At 29.5% G+C, this 17,569-nt stretch overlaps 1 protein-coding gene across 1 annotated transcript; it reads left to right on the forward strand.

Moving 5' to 3' along the window:
- LOC8287284 lies at positions 1 to 1,168 on the forward strand. The gene has a single exon (XM_048370292.1). It carries the CDS (start codon positions 452 to 454, stop codon positions 629 to 631), a length of 180 nt encoding a protein of 59 aa, XP_048226249.1. The 5' UTR covers positions 1 to 451; the 3' UTR covers positions 632 to 1,168.
- The last annotated feature ends 16,401 nt before the right edge of the window (positions 1,169 to 17,569 follow it).

The following is a 17,569-nucleotide window of genomic DNA, read 5'->3' on the forward strand; positions in this document are numbered from 1 at the left end:
TTAAGTCAATTTCTATGCATCTCAAGATAGTAATAATAGTGACAGATGATTAAGAAGAGAAAATAATAAATACTTCAAAAACCAAAAGATTTTTCATGCACGCAAGCGAAAGTACTTCGGGCATATTAGCAAAAAACTACAGTTATTTTTCCTTGAAAAAACCAAAGCTATTTCTTGCCAAAATTTCAATTAGTCAGTTAACATATTAGGACCTTTTTTGCCATTAAAGTAGAAAAGAAAAAGGAAAATAATCAAATGATTTAGATACACAACCCAATAAACCGTTGTTATGTTCATGAAGAGTCACCATGCAACTGTATATATACATATATAAACCACCCTGACATCCAAACATTGTCTATCGCCACAACAGCACACATCAAACCATCAAATCTTAGAGAATATAAAACTAAAAGAAGAAGAAAAAGAAGAAGAAGAAGAAGAAGAAGAAATGGAAGAAGAATATGGATGGGGCACTGGTTCAACCATTGCACTTGTGCTGGTTGCTTTGATTCTGCTGTTTGCTCCTTTAGGAATGGGGCCATTGCAGCCACCGCCTGCTCTTTTGTTGTTATTCTTCCCTGTCACGCTGGTCGCTCTCTTCTACTTCCTCCATCAAGCCTCTAAGTAAATACATGCATTTGTAATATGTATATGTTTTCAATTACAAATTCTTTCTTTTTCTTTCTTTCTTTTCTTTTCCTTTTTTTTTGGGGTTATTGTTGTTCTATATATTAACAAAGTGGGGCTACTGTCAGAACTACTGTTGTTTCTTTATAAATGATGTTTTTTTTTTTGTTTACTTTTTCTATGATTATATTGGTAATATACCCATTTTGGTTCCTGTTTACATTTATTTGTATGCATTCTGCTGCACTTAGTTCTTCAACTTTGCTAGGAGGAACCCTGTAACCACATTGCAGATTGGCTAGCCAAGTAAATTGTATATAATGTTTTTGTATATTGGCAGGGTTGTATCCCCCCCTTCTAATATGTTGGAATATTAACATATAAATATGATAAGCCAGCAGTAATATTTATGTGTAATATATTATTCTCAACAATAAGGAGTAAGAACTACAACACTACTATTTACATTAAAAAAATATCATCAGAATAGCAGTGAAGGACAATTTTAATGACGAAATTGCGATGAAATGACACATTATAAAAATCATTGCAATTTAGTAACAGATTCGTAATGGAAGATGACGGAAAATTGAAAATGGACAGATTTCATCTCTGTCACATGTGCCAATTCTTTGAATTGACTTTTGTCATGGAAGTTATTTGTTGCTATAATTTGGCATGTGATACACGCTAAGATTGGCGACAAATATTCTTGTTGATAATTAGCAACAGGTTAAATCTTTTGTCGCTAGACTTAATATCATTTTCTGGTATATATTGAATTTAGCAATAGATATGATTGTCCGTTGCTAAGCTATGAAAAATATATTTGTTGCTAATTAGCGAGGAATTTCAAATTATGTTACTCAATTTAACATAAAATATTTTCGGTATATATTAATTTAGTAACAGAAGTATATCCATCACTAATTTGCAATAGAAAGCATATTTATCACTAATTAGCAACATATTTCAAATTTTATCACTAAATTCAAATAATCTTTTTAGTATATGTTGAGTTTAGTGATAGATTTCAAATTTCATAGCAAAATTTAACATAAACTTTTTAATATTTTCCATTTTGGCAATGAAATTTTTTAATCTGTTGCTTATTTTTCTCCATTTTTTTTATTTTTCTGCTAATTTTAAAAAATTTTCCCATCCTTTTTTCTCTTTTCCCACTTAATACAACACTAACGCATCTTTTGTCTTTTTTTTTTTATCTAATTTTTTATTTTTCCACTTAAATACAAATTAGTAATGGAATTGTCCGTCGCTAATGTTAATTTCTTTTTCCATATTGATTCTCTTTTCTCACTCGCTTGTTATATTTTTAGTGATGGATTTAGAGGAGAACTAAGAATGAACTTCAACCTTCTTTCATAAGTAAAAGAAAGGGAACTTCAAGGAGTAAAAATTTCATAACAAAAAGGCAATTACAGGTAATCATATTTATTATCCCAATCTCCATTTATTCAATAAAATATGATTAACCATAATTTTTAATGTACAATACTATTTATTATTACAATCTACATTTAGACAACTGAATAAAGGATCTCCAAATGTAAAAGGAAACAACAGTTTGCAGCTGGAATAGAGTTGAGAGATGGACAATTTCAGTTGCAAAATTGAGTTCAATTAGAGGACAAAGAGAAACAGACCCTCCTCAAATGGTGATGAGAAAAGAAAAGAAAAAGGGAACAAGAGCAAAAACGGTGGAACCACTTCAAGCAATTCAAAAGTTCCAATTCTAACTCAAGAATCTACAATGACCGAACTTCATCAAGGAAAAAATTGGGATAATGATATAAATGGTCACTGAACTTTGCATTTAGTTACATTTTAGTCACAAAACTTTAATTTATTTCATTTTCATTATCCAACTTTAATTTTATTTCAATTTATTTACTTTGTAAATAAAAGATTGACACGTGGCGAAAACAACTAATAAGATAAGAATAATAAAAAAAGAAAAATGTGACACGTCAACTTCTTACTGGCAATATGACTAAATTGCAACAAAAATTAAAATTAAATGATTGAAATAAAATAAATTAAAATTTTACGACCAAAATAAAACTAAGTGCAAATTTAAATTACTATTTATATTATTGTCCCGAAAAGCTATATTCTTTACTATATTTGGTTGATTTTGGATTTGCCCATACTTTGATCACTATATCTATTTTGCCTAGTCTAGGTCCGACTGCTTTGCCTAATGTCATGAAAGCTGCAGTGAAAAACTTATTAATCGCTGTCTTGTTTCAAATTAGATGCATTTTGTGTAACAGTTATGTCCATTGTGAAGGGACATGGAACAATTTGCTTGTCTGCTAAATAGCTTAGGTAATTTTGTCCTAATGTAAAATTGAAAGCTTATTTTGATTGAAGATTTTATGCATTTTCTACTATTTGTATCCATGTGTGTATGCTTAACAATGCAATACTTTTTTCAGTTATTGTTCAATGTTTATAAGATACTCATAATGGTCTCAAGTTTTTACCAGTATCCTACATTACAAACTAGTTTTCTTGCAACTATCCTTCACTTGTGCATTCTATTAAACATATAGTATCTAATATATAGAAGAAACTTTAGTCAAATTTAATTAAAGAAAAACCTTTCGTAATTTTCATTCATAATTTATTACACTACAACTAAAATATGTACTTGCTAACTATATTAGCACTAAAATTCTAAGTCATAACAATCCCTAATCCACATTATCATTATCATCAATGCTCCACACTACAACCATTAGTGACATCATTTAAAGATAATGAGAAAATTGCCCATGCATGCAGGCAGTACTCCCTTTTTCAGCTCCTCTGTATTTCACCTTTAATTTTTCTAATCCTCCTAGGAATTATTTGTCTTGCTTTATCACAAATCCACCTGAAGTATGCACATGAACCATTCTCACATGTCTTAAATTTCGATTTCTCTATAACTTCTTTTTAACACATTGTCTATCACAAAAAACATATATCACCAATAACATCTATTTCTTTTTCTTCTATAAAATTTGGTTTAGTAAAAAGCTCTAAAAGATCTATAATATATAGGTTCAAATACTTAATTATTATAGAACTAGTTGAAACACTTGTTTGTTAAATTTTGAATACCATCAATGTATGTTACCCTTTTCTTTATCATATTTTTATTTTATTTTTTTATCATTTTTTTATTATTCCTTTTTGTTTTCATTTCATTTTCATTTTCTTTTACTGTAATTATTTTTTCTTCTCTCCTTTCATTTTACTCTTTATCATCTCTTTCTCTATTTCACTTCTTACTATTGTTTCTTTTTTGCTCTCACTTTTACTTTTTCTCCATCTGTCTTCCATCTCTTCTTCTTCTTCTTTCCTCTTTTATCATTGTATTATTATATTGATGAAAATTAATTGAACATTAACATAAAAATAAAGAAAATGACAATTTATTTATTTTAAAATATTTTTAAAGGAATTTTTTTTAGCAATAACTTAGTAATAGATTTTGTATTTCTTAAAACTAATAATTTTAGTAAGGGATTTTCGGACCATTCATTGCTAATTTGTCATGAATGAGGAAAGTCCCTAGCTTATGGAGGGACTCTTGCATCCATTACTAAATATAAAAGGTCATTGCAAACATCATTACTAAAGCATTTGCAAGGATCATTTTAGCGAAGACATGTTTCGTCATTGATCCGTCGCTAATGGCCTTTAACGATATATTTTCTTACTTCAATGATGGATTTTGTAGACAGCTAAAAGTTATTTCTTTTTATAATGCAGGCTAAGCTATTTCTATTTAGGTCCAGAGGTCATCATGAGTTCATAACTTGATTTAGGCTTTCTTCGAGTAGTTTAGTGAAAGAGTATTCTAATAGACGGTTATCTGAGGTTTAGCTTGGAATGAGTAATTAAGTAAATTGACACTGATTATGGTGCTTCAAGCTCAGTTCTATTACCTTGACCCCAAATATCAAGCTCAAAATACTACGTTGATCTAAGATCGGGAGAATAATACTCAGGTTATTCTTATTCGAGTTGTTTAAATAGGTCGGGAGTTTTAGGAGTTTCAGTTGGAAGATTGAGTTGTGTTTATGGAAGGTTAGAATTAGGAAAATATTTAAAGTCAGGTTGTGTTTAAAGGTCAGCAAAATATTTAAGGTCGAATTGTGTTTGAAGGTCGGGCTGCAAGTCAATGTTTCTCTCCCCTTAACTTGCAGTAGGAAAATACATCTGATGTTCATGAAATCGGATATCTATACTGACATACATTTATTGAGTTGGAGGGTGATAAAACCTATATCCTTTTCGATGAAGACCATATGCAACAAAGATACACCAAATAAAACCATATTAGAGTTTGTTGTGTATATAGTGAGGTAAGTGAATAAAGGTGATGCAACCTAGGACTTTAGAAGGTAAGTTCGGTAATTATGGTGAGGCAAGACTTTTATTTAATATATTAAGTGGGGTATGAAAGTCTAGAGTACGAGATAGAATTCCGTTTATGAGGTAAAAGGCTGAGGACAAAGTTTCTTTCCAATATTGGAGAGGCATATTGGCTTCAAATAGTATAGCTTGTACCATTTCCAAGAGATGTCAGTTTTTTCTTTCTGTGATCCCATTTTGATAGGGAGAGTAAGGGCATGTGGTTTGATGGATTACACCATGTTGTTGAAGGAATTGTGTGAGTTAATGATTAATGAATTTGCCTTCATTAACTGTCTGAAGTATTTGAACTGAAGTTTTGTACTGAGTTTGCACCATCAAATAAAATCTCTTGAATAATGAGTAAACATCCTGCTTACTTTTATCAAGCATATCAATGTCATACGACTATAATCATCAATAAAGGAAATAAACCATCGAGCTCCATTTAAGGTCGGCACCTTTGCAGGTCTGAAAACATCAGAGTGTAGAATCATAAATGGTACTAAACTTTTATTTATGCTTATAAAAAAACAGACTCGATAGCTTTTTGCCAGTTCACAAGTTTCACATTTGAAGTTCAAAGTAGATGTTTTTGAAAACAATATAGGAAAGAAATACTTTAAATATTCAAATGATGCATGTCCAAGGCGCTTATGCCATAACTAGATTGTATTTTCTATACTTAAGAATACCGAACTATTATTCCTTAAACTCAACTTAGTCAATGCACTTAAACTAGATGGTGCAAGGTCAAGATAATAGAGCTTCCCTTTCCTAGTACCACAACCAATCATACTATTTATTTTGATGTTCTTAAAAACATAATAATCAGGCCAAAAAATTACTGCACAATTCAAAAAGGTGGTTAGTTAAGATACAAACATTAAATTGAAATTAGAGAATGAACAATTAGAACAAATTCTAAATTTAGGTTATCAAGAGAAAATGACTATTTACTAGTAACACTAGCTTTTGTACCATTAGCTGTAGACACAATAGATTATTCGGATGGTTCTAGCTCGGTAGGTATGTTAAAAGACATATGATCAGTTGATCTAGAATCAATAATCCATGTATACAACCTAACAGTAGCAGAATCATAAAAAAATTTACTTGGTTATTCTGAGATACATGTAAAGTAGCAACATTTGGTGAGGAAGGTTGCTTTTTGATGTAGTTTTAGACTTTCGTTTTAGGGCTTTAGAAGGATCCTACCATTCTGGATATTCAATCAGGTCATAACATCTACTTTGAGTATGTCATGTTGCACCATATATGTACATTGCTTTATGGAATTGGTTTGTTCAGTACCAATATTAAAGCTCCAAGTTGTATTTTTCCGAGTAGACGAGTTATTTCTTTTGGTAAGCAATGCAGTTGGCATTGAAGAAGTCTATTCATCAGTCAAGATCTTTTTTTCGATTTACTTCTCGGTGAACATATGCATATGTTCTTACAAGGTCCAAACTCGGATCCATTCAAAGAATTTCTCCTCTCACTTGTTCAAATTCAGCATCAAGTCCATTTAAGAGGATGTGAATTCTCAACTTTTTCACAACTGCTGTATACATAGTGATGTCATCAAGATCTTCCATTCTTACTTTATCCCGATGATCAAGTTTCTGAAATATTTCAATCAACTTGCCATAGTAAGGCAGAAGAGATCCGTCAAACCGTCGATTTAGGAATACTAGTTGATTAAGAGCAAAAATCTGAGTTTCGTTTGATCCATCATTTTTGCAAGAGCATTCCAGATTTCACGAACTGTATAAATATGAAAGTACCTTTTCATGATCTCTGATGTCATTGATGTGAGTAACCAACTTTTAACTTTCTGATTTTCTGCATATCACTTAGAATAAGAAGAAGAATCTCCCATAATATAATCTATCCAGCGATATGCATCTCCATAATTTGAGACCAAATATCATAATTGGTTTCAGGAAGGATTATTCTAGTTTTAAAACTAGAATTTTTAGAGAAAACATGAATAATTTGTGATAATGGTATAATGGTTGATTTAGTGGGAGTTTTCAGATGGAGAAGACGACATCTTTTAATGGAGGATTTACATAATATGCTCTGATACTATGAAGAAACTTGATTCAATATTTACTCTTATTGAATTACTCAAGTACAAATACTTATATAGACTCTCCTTTACAAGAATCATACTATAATACAAATTAGAAAAAAAAAATATTTCTAAAGGATAGGAACATATATGGTAAGAGATAAATACAAGAGATATATATTATTTAGGAGATACATGCCAAAGTAAATCTCCTACAAAGTATACATGGAGCATACATACACTTGTCAAGTTACCTATTATACGAGTTCACCAATAAAATAATTTTTAAAATTAAATACTATTTACTTTCTCATGTTTCTTATAAAGTTAGTCTATGTTATTTTATTATATTAAATTTCTTTAAATTTTAATAAAACTAAATACTACTTCTCTGTGTTAGTCAAATAACTAAACTCATAATTTAAAATTAAAATCTAATCCTTATATTTATTATCAAATATCAAACTCGTCCAAAATTAATTTTATTATCCAAATTAGAATAAAATAATATTTTTAGCACAAGTTAATTTTAATGTCTAATTAAAATAATAAATTTAATATTCTTTTAATTTTTTAGTATAATTTAATCTTAGAAAATTTAGATATATTAAAAATACTTTATTTAATATTATTAAATTACTATATAATGTAGTTTAAAATTTTTACATAAAATAAAAAATAAAAAATTATTATTTTAGTTCAACATTAAATTAAAATATATGAAAAATAAAAACTTTACTTGTATTAGTTTCATTTAAATGGTTGATGCAAAACTTCATTTTTAACCTATAAGATTATTATGGTATTTTTCATGGGTAGTGAACTAGTTAACTTCAATATTTCTTCTGTTAAGCTAATTAGTGTCTAAATTATTTAACTAAATTAAGACATAATTATTTAATTTGATTTTTATTTTAATATAATTTAACTCTAATATATAATAAAAATAACAATAGAACTATATTTTTAACTAGAAATATTTATTTTATATTAATAACTTAAATTATATTATATAGTAATTTAATAATTGTAAATAAGTAGTTTTAAAATATTTAAATTTTATTTGAATTAAATTATATTAAAAATAAAATATTCAAGCAAGTAAAATATATTAATTAATTATTTTAATGAGACACTAAAATTAATTTATACTTAAAATAAAATCTTACTATAAAATATTAAAATTAATTTTAAATGAATTTAATACTTGATAATAGATTCAATGATCAGATTATAATTTTAGATTATGAATTTAGTCCTCCGACTGATATGAAATAAATAATAGTTAGTTTTATTGAAATTTTAAAAAAATTTAATGTTTTAAAATAAATTATTTATTAGATGAAATTTCAAAGGTAATTAAATAGTATTTTGCTTCTTTAGACTAGTGGGTTACATTGTTTTTAAACATGTGGAGATTTTTAATAACAAAAAGTGAACCAAACCAAATTTTAAATTTAACATAAGTCTAAAAGATTATTATTATATGGAAATTATATGAATTTATATAGTTTGTTACTTTTAGGGCTAATAAGATAGAATTCAATTCTATAAGATTTTCCATATTCCCACCAAACCAATAGAATCTTTTTTTAGCACGATGAGTAGAATAGTTGGTTAGGTAAGATAGTGACGGAAAGGGTCTCCCATTAACGATATGTGCTCCTCACCATGATCGATTCATGGAACATGCAAGGCTTAGAGGGAGCTCCATGTGGTTATGGTATTGGTGGAATTTGAGTAGCACAAATACTGATAACAAATCCATCCTGAAAAACAGAGCCATGCTTAGTTTGATGCCTACTATGAATTCAAATTGTCGGCCATTTCTACAGATGACAACCCATTGAGTCAAACTTACGACCCAGTGATGAAAAGCTCAACATGCAGTGCAAATGTAACGTCTTGCCTGCTGCTTAATGATTATGTTGAATTTTTGACACTGTAATGGTAAAAGCTGTATCATCTGGCAAACCTTAGTTCTACCCTCCGTTATTATGGTTGACTAAACAAAAATTGGTTTATAATTTAAGAGTTGGTTTGGACCGAGGGATTGAGAGATTTTAGATGAAATTTTTTGTAAATATATGGATTTTGTTTAGTTTAAATCTATCGTTCATAAAATAAAAATTTGGTATGAATCTATGAATTTTAATAAAATTTTCATTTTCTTTAACTCTTTTGTTCTTTAGGGTTTTAATTTCCATCTAAAAGGTGAAAAAGTCCAAAATTCATAGTTTTAAATGAATAATAAATTATTATATTATTTGTTATTCTAATATTTTTTTAATAGATTTATTTGATTTTAATATTATTTTTAACTTTTAATAAAAATCTATTGTTTTTATGTATAATCCAAATAATAGAATTTTAAAAATTTATAAATTTTGATTAAACCTATGGATTTTAAAATTTTCAATTCAAATGATCTAAGGACTCTATAAAGTGATAAAAATTACGGTCTCAATTTGAGCTAGTTATAAATAAAAATAAACTTTCTATTATAATAAGTTATTAATTCTTTAAGTGCTGCCTTAAAAAAATTCCTCTATATAGTAATAGGAAAAATTACAAATTTAGTGTTTTAACTTTTACGTTTTTCTATTTTAGTGTCTAAATTATTCTTTTATTAATTTAAGTGTTTGAATATGTTAAAAATGTTCAATATTGTGTCTCTAGCCGGTCTTATAGGTTAAAGTGTTTATTTGGTTTATTTTGAATTGCAAATTAACTTAAATACCCTCCTTTAAAATAATATCATATTTATTTAATTCTTCTTTTTATCTTTTTTATTTTTATCCATTTTCAACACTATTTCTTTTAAATTTCATTTGCTTCTCAAAAGTTAAAAGGAAAAAAATAAAATTATTTTATTTTTATCATTCATTCAAATAAGAAATTAAAAATAAATAAAAGTCATTTACTTATTCTTCTTATTTTCGTGCATTCACCTTAAAAAATTAAAATAAAAATATTTTTCATTTCAAAACAATAAGAGAAAAAAAAAGTATTAAGTGTTTTTAAAAAATAACTTTTAGATATCAAAAGATGATGAGTAAATTTTTTTAAGGAAAAATATTTAATTCAATATTTTCTTTAGTGCTAAAAGAAGAATTTATAGAAAATAGAAACAAGATTAAAAAAATTAAGAAAAATAGGAAAGAAGAAATAGAAAAAATTATAAGTAAGGATGAATAAGGATATTTAAGTCATTTTATATGTAAAATGAATTAAATTATTACTTTAACCTGTAAAGCCTATAAGAGGCACCATAATATATATAAATTAACAGGTTCAGATTAAAAAGGCTGCCAGAATTGTTGAATTCGTCACTTCCTTTTATTTAGACTGATAGAATATATATACAACTAGAGTGCTGCAGCAACAACTAACTAACAGCTACTAAGTTTGAACAATTCAAAATGATTTGAATGAAACTTAAAGAGTAGTTACAACAGAACATTAAGGATAAGGAATAATCAAATTTGAAATATATAACAGAATATTCACAGCCTGTATTATAGCCCCTCAAGATGGAGGTCTGTCCAAGACTCCAATCTTGTCTCGTAGAAGAAGAAATCTGGTTCTTGTCAACGGTTTGGTTAGAGCATCAGCTAGTTGATCAATTGTGGAGACGTGTGAAACACGAAGTGTACCATTCTGAACTTGATCTCGCACAAAATGAAAGTCAATGGCCAAATGCTTCATTCTTGAATGCAAAACTGGATTAGAACATAGTTGATTGGCACCTAAATTGTCACAATATATAATTGGAGCAGAATTGATTTGCTGGCCAATATCACGTAAAAGAGAAGTGATCCAATTGATTTCTGCAGCAGTATTTGCAACTGACCTGTACTCAGCTTTTATGGAGGATCTTGCTACTGTACGTTGTTTCTTGGAGCTCCATGAAATAGGATTTCTGCCAAGATAAATCACATAAGCACCAATTGAATAATAACTATCTTTATCTCCACCCCAATCTGCATCTGAGAAGGCATGTAAGGTGACATATGAACTCCAATGAAGTTGTAAGGATTTGTTTTGAGTGCCAACAAGATAGCGCAATATTCTTATCACAAGAAGCCAATGTTCATTCGTCGGTTTATGCATAAATTGGGACAATTTATTGACTGGAAAAGCAATATCAGGTCTGGTCATTAATAGATATTGAAGACTGCCAATGACAGCTCTATATTCTGAGGGATCCTGAAGAAGTTCACTTGAGTGTATCATTGATGACAATGGAGGACTCATCGGTGTTTGCACGAGCTTTGCATCTATCATTTTGGTGCGAGTTAATAAATCTCTCAAGTATTTTCGTTGAGATAGCAATAAACCTTTCTGATTTGGAACAACTTCGACACCAAGAAAATATGACAATGGTTCCAGATCTTTTATTGAGAACTTTGCAGCAAGAGTGCTTATAAATTGTTTATAAATTGTTCTATGTTGTCAATATTATTACCTGTAACAATAATATCTTCAACATAGACCAAAATATAAATTAGATCACCTTTAGACTGATATACAAAGAGAGATGTATCTGCATCTGAATTTTTGAATCCCAGTTGAAGAAGAAATTTTTTTAATTCATAGTACCATGCCCTTGGGGCTTGCTTCAAGCCATAAATTGCTTTCCTTAGTTTGCAAACATGTGAAGGATTTTTTGGATCAATGAAGTCTGGTGGTTGGTACATGTACACTGTCTCATGAAGATGTCATTGTAAGAATGCATTGTTTACATCTAGTTGCCGTAGCAACCAGCCTTTAGACACTGCAATGCTCAAGACAAGACGTATTGTTGTTGGTTTAATCACCGGGCTAAAGGTATTATGATAATCTACACCTGGCCTTTGATGAAATCCTTTAGCAACCAAACGAGTTTTAAACCTGTCAACAATACCATTAGAGGAAAATTTAGTACAAAAAATTCATTTACAGCCAACCACATTCTTAGAAGGATATGATGGAACTAATTTCCAGGTTCCATTTTTCAGTAAAGCATCATACTCCTCAGATATGGCTTTACGCCATTTGGATCCTTTAAAGCTTGACTGGTTGATGTAGGTTCAAGAGAGTTGGATTGTTGGAGTTGAGTGTTTAGGTTGAGTTTCTGAATAGGTTTATGAATGTTATTGCGTGATCTTGTTTTCATATGGTGGGGTTGGGTGGTGTTTGAAGGTTGTGGATTTGATGAGGAGAGATTTTATTGCGGTTGAGCTGATTATTAATTCTCAGATACTGATAGAGTGTTACCTACAGTTGAAGATATGAGTGACCTTGATGATGAATCAACAATTGGAACTTTGATGATTGGAGGAATCCAAGTAGATACTGATAGATCACGTATTTCAGATTTTTATGAGTTAAGAGTTTTGAAAGGAAAAGATAGACTCAACAAACTTGACGTGTCTAGAAGTTTAAATTTTAGAGGAGGATGTATCAAAACATAGATAAGCACTCTGAGTTAAGGAATAATAGAGAAAAACACATGGCTTTTACCGAGATTCTAATTTATGTGATGTATATGGTCTTAGCCAAGGGTAGCACAAGCATCCAAAAATCTGTAATTTTGAATAATTAGGTGTTGTTTGAAAAAGAATTTCGTATGGGGAGAGAAGATTAAGGGTTTAGGTAGGCATTCTGTTTATCAGATACACTGCAGTTGAAAAGGCATAATTCCAATAGGATAAAGGAATAGATGCATGAGACAAAAGGGTTAACCCAGTTTCAACAATATGGAGATGTCTCCTTTCAGCTAGGCCATTGTATTCAGGTGTGTGAGGAGGAGTAGTGAGATGTGTAACACCATGTTCTGCTAAAAATTATTTTAAAGCCATATATTCACCACCGTTATCGGAGTATAAAATTTTGAGTTGATTTTTGAAGTGATTTTCAACAATGGCTTTGAATCTAATAAACACTTCCTTAACTTCAGATTTACGTTTCAAAGGATAAAACCAAATGTATTTGGTATGGTGATCAATAAAAATCACATAGTATTTAAATCCTTCAGATGATATTACTGGTGAGGTCCAGACATCAGAGAATATGATATCTAAAGGATTCTTTGACATAAGAGAAGAAGAGGAAGAAAAAGGTTGTTTGTGACTTTTCTTGCACTGACAAGAATTACAAAAATCAGAAGACATAGAAGATATTTAAAGATTATTTTTGGAGACAATATGCCTCATTATTGGAAGAGCTGGGTGTCCTAAACGACTGTGCCACTCAGAGGACGTTGCTTTTAGACTGGAAAATGCAAGAATAGGTTGAGAAGTAGGCCACTCATAAACTCCAAACTGTAGCTTTACCCTTCATCAACATTGCACCTGTTTGGAGATCCTTCACAATAAAAGAGTTTGGTAAGAATTCAATGGAGGTATTATTTGTAGTACAAAATTTAGAAAAAGAAATTAGATTATGTTTCATGCTGGGAACACAAAGAACATTATCTAACTGAAATTTAGAATTTGGAGTGCATAGAGAGGTAGAGCCAGTATGAGTAATTGATAATCCAGTACCATCTCCTATCAATATATCATCAGAATCAGTATATGGAGCATGAAGTGCAAGATTATTCAAATCTGTGGTGACATGGTGTGTTGCTCCACTGTCAAGTAGCCATTGATTTTAAGAAGACTGAGTTGCAATGTTTGCTTACGGTGGCTTGAGGTTATTTTATGGGCTTGATTTGGTGTATTAGGTAATTGGAATGATGCGATAATTTGGACAATTTTTTGCCGAGTGTCCTTGAGTTTTACAGATTTGACAGAAGTCAAGATATGGTCGTGGTGTTTTTGCACAGCTTCAAAAGGCTATTTTCCTCTTTCCCTTTTCCATTTTTTAGTCTAATTGATATAGATGTATCTAGTACACATCCTATACTCTACTAAGGACAAAACATCTTTCATTCCACTCTCAAGTCCTTATAAAATCAATATTAATTGTTATATAGCTAACTGATAGGATACAAAAAGCAAATAAGAAAACAAAGGTACCTTTTGCATGTTTGAAAATAACTGTGAAGCTTGCACCTTCTTCCAAGTGTAGATTAGCTTGGAGACACCTTAGAAACTAGTTCCATGTTGCCTTTATTTCCAATTGCACCACAATTCATGTAATTTGAAATATTTTATTGTTCTATCTCTCCTAACCGCACATAATAGCTGGAGAAAAATACAAAAACATACATTATGGTTAGACACTTTTACATTTAGGGGACTCTGATTTTTTTTCGAGAGAAAGAAATACCTTGTGATTTATTTTTTTATTTTTATTTTTTTTTACAATTTTACTACCTTACAAATTAATATTTCTAGATTTTCATGACTTAATATTAGTATACTATTCATGTTCAATAATATAATTATTTTATAGGTGATTTACTATCAAATCAACTATCAAGATACTTTTAAAAATATTATAATTTTATTTTAAGAATTATTTTATTTTACTTCTAATAAAATTTAAAAAATATATTAATTTTATTTAACATAATTTCAATGTAGTTAGTTATATACTAAATCATTTAATAAGTGATTTTGTTATGTTATTGAAAATGAATATTATACTAATATTAAATCATAGAATCTAAAGATATTAGTTTGTAAGGTAATAAATATGTAAGAAAATTAAATCAGAGGGTGCTTCTTTGTCACGACAAAAAACCTAGAGTCCTTTAAGTATAAAAGTGTCAAACCATATGCCATTTTTTAAAACTTTTCCTTAATAGTTGTCCTCACATACATCCTTAAGAAGACAACCATCCAATTCTACTATTGGCCTGCAACCCTCATTCCATCCTCTTTTGCAAGCCTCAAGGCATACATAGAATCTATTGAATAATAGCATACCTTCTTTATTATTGAAACATGACTTCACAAAACAAGTTGATCCATAATTTGTCTTATTTATCACTTGTGCATAATCATGTAATAAGCCAAACTTCTCTATATATCTTTCCATTAGTTTTCAAATTATATTCCTTTTTGCTTCTCTAACCACGCGAAATGTAACATTAAATTTAACTCACTCCTAATTAATACTTTAAAATCTTTAAGCTTAAGATTTGGTTGCATTATTGTCTTATTCCTAAAATATCTTTTTAGAAACTCATTATTGTGGAATTTTATCCTATTTTTCCTATGGCAGTCATAATGTGGATTGTAGGTTTAACAGTTAATATGTTATCTCCACTATGAGTGCTAACTAACATAACTTAAGGACACCCTTTCTTGCATTTAGCTCTAACTCTTGTTGCCTCATTTTTCTTATAATGCACATATAATCTCTTCATCACAGTATATTTAGCTATCGCTGTTCCACTTTCTCTATATTTTTAAATATCATTCATAAGTAAAATACATGGATTTTTAAAGTTGGGTCAAACTTAACTTTGGTCCTAGCCTTCCATATAGCCTTCTCACCAAACTTATCATCAGTGTTAGTGTGTACCTAGCTCTGAACTACTATAATAGATAGAAGCATTACCATTTTTGTCTTCATGATCATCATCTAGTTCTTCATCATCACTAACTTCTTTCTCATCTTTAGAAATGATATTAACTTGTATAGTTATTTCTGCCTTCTTATCCTCATCACCTTATTTATCTTTATCTTTTCTAGGCTTATGCCTGCCAAGCCTCTCTCACTTTGTTTCTAGTAGCCTATAGCTCATCATCATCATCATCATCATCGGTTAAACAAGATACATTGATACATATATCATCAAAACTTGGTACTCACATATTCAAGTAAACATTCTTCATCACTAACCCCACCTAGTGATTCCTCTACTTCTATATCAGGAGTAACTTCATCATTAACCCTGCCTAATGATACCTTTACTTTTATCTCAGGAATAACTTCACTCTTTAAATCTCTATTTATACCCCCCACAGTTGTATCATTGAAAGAAGTATTGAAAGATGTCGTCTTTGGGGTAGATGAGACATTTAGAGAGTTATTAACAACATGCACAGAAGGATTGGACAAGATATGTTCAATAACTTGCATTAATGTTATTAATATGTTCAATAAAGAACTCTAACCTATCACCACCATTTAGAACACTACTTATTTCCAGCATAATCTTATCACCATTAACTAAATAAAACCCTCATTCAGTCTTTTCCTTACAATATAATCCATCAATAGTACACATAGGACATTATATTAGGATATGATAATGAAACTGTATATAAGTCTTCTTTTGCCAATTTTTTCTTAGCTATAAAATATCCGCCTCTTTTTATGCAACTTCCATGATTCAGTACAAAAATCAATTCTTATATCACCCATGCCTAGACATATAAACAAAACATGATAAAATAAAGTCATTATTTGGGTTTACAAGATATTATTCAGTTAACATTCAATAGAAAATAGAAAATATTTGCTATCCTTATCAATTTTTTATTTTATATATTTACTGTTGTTAAGCATTAGTGTAAATGATAAAAAAAATTCATATTTAGAGCTTTGTTAGTGAAAAGAAATTCATTCGAAACCATTAACTCAAAAACCAGCATAAATAAACTATACCAAACAAAATGCTTAATAAGGGACCACAATGTCACAAAAAGACACCTATAAAGAAAAATAGAAGCTTGCCTACTTTCAATACAATTTGAAGGTCCACCAATAGCACACTTTACCACTGCTTACTGAGGGAAAATCGTTTTGTAAATAGAAAATCGACAACTATTCACTTTACAAGTGAGGTTGTCACATAAGGGAGATTGTTTCAAAGTTGGAGGTTCAGGGATTTTGCATGTTTTATAATCTTCGATTTAGGGATTAGGGATTCTTTTATTATATTCCTTTTGTTATTTTACTATTTAGATATTAGGGATTATAAGTATGTCAATTTACTATTTTAACCTCCTAATTTAAATGTAAACTTTTCATTTACAGACGTGTCAAGTGACATGACACATGTCTAGCATGTCACCTTTAGCACTCACACTAGACATCGCGTCTTATCTACTCGCGTACTGGGTATAACAGAAGGACTAAGACTTTAATGAAATAGATGTTAAAGGACTCAATTTTACCAAATAAAAGTGAAGGTGCCAAATCCAAAAAACAATAAAAGTACCTGGGGTAAGTTATGGATTCTTCCTCATTTAATTCTTCAGACATCATTGAGACATACATCAGCAACTTACTTCCGTTGTCACTACTCATCCAATATATAGATTTATGTAAATTCTTAAATTGGTCGAATTCAATAAAGCTTAATTATTAGGAAGTCATATGTTGTGACTTTGAAGGCTGTGTTTGAAATTATGTGAATAAAAAAACAAAAAACAAAGTAAAAGATAAGGTAGCAAATCATTTTCCTGGCCCATAAATTTCTTATATATTCTCTTTATTATTATTTTTTCAATTAAGAGTTTATTTCTTATTTCTATTTATTTATTTTCC

This window comes from Ricinus communis, chromosome 10 (assembly GCF_019578655.1).
Source record: "Ricinus communis isolate WT05 ecotype wild-type chromosome 10, ASM1957865v1, whole genome shotgun sequence".
Classification (NCBI taxonomy): domain Eukaryota; kingdom Viridiplantae; phylum Streptophyta; class Magnoliopsida; order Malpighiales; family Euphorbiaceae; genus Ricinus; species Ricinus communis.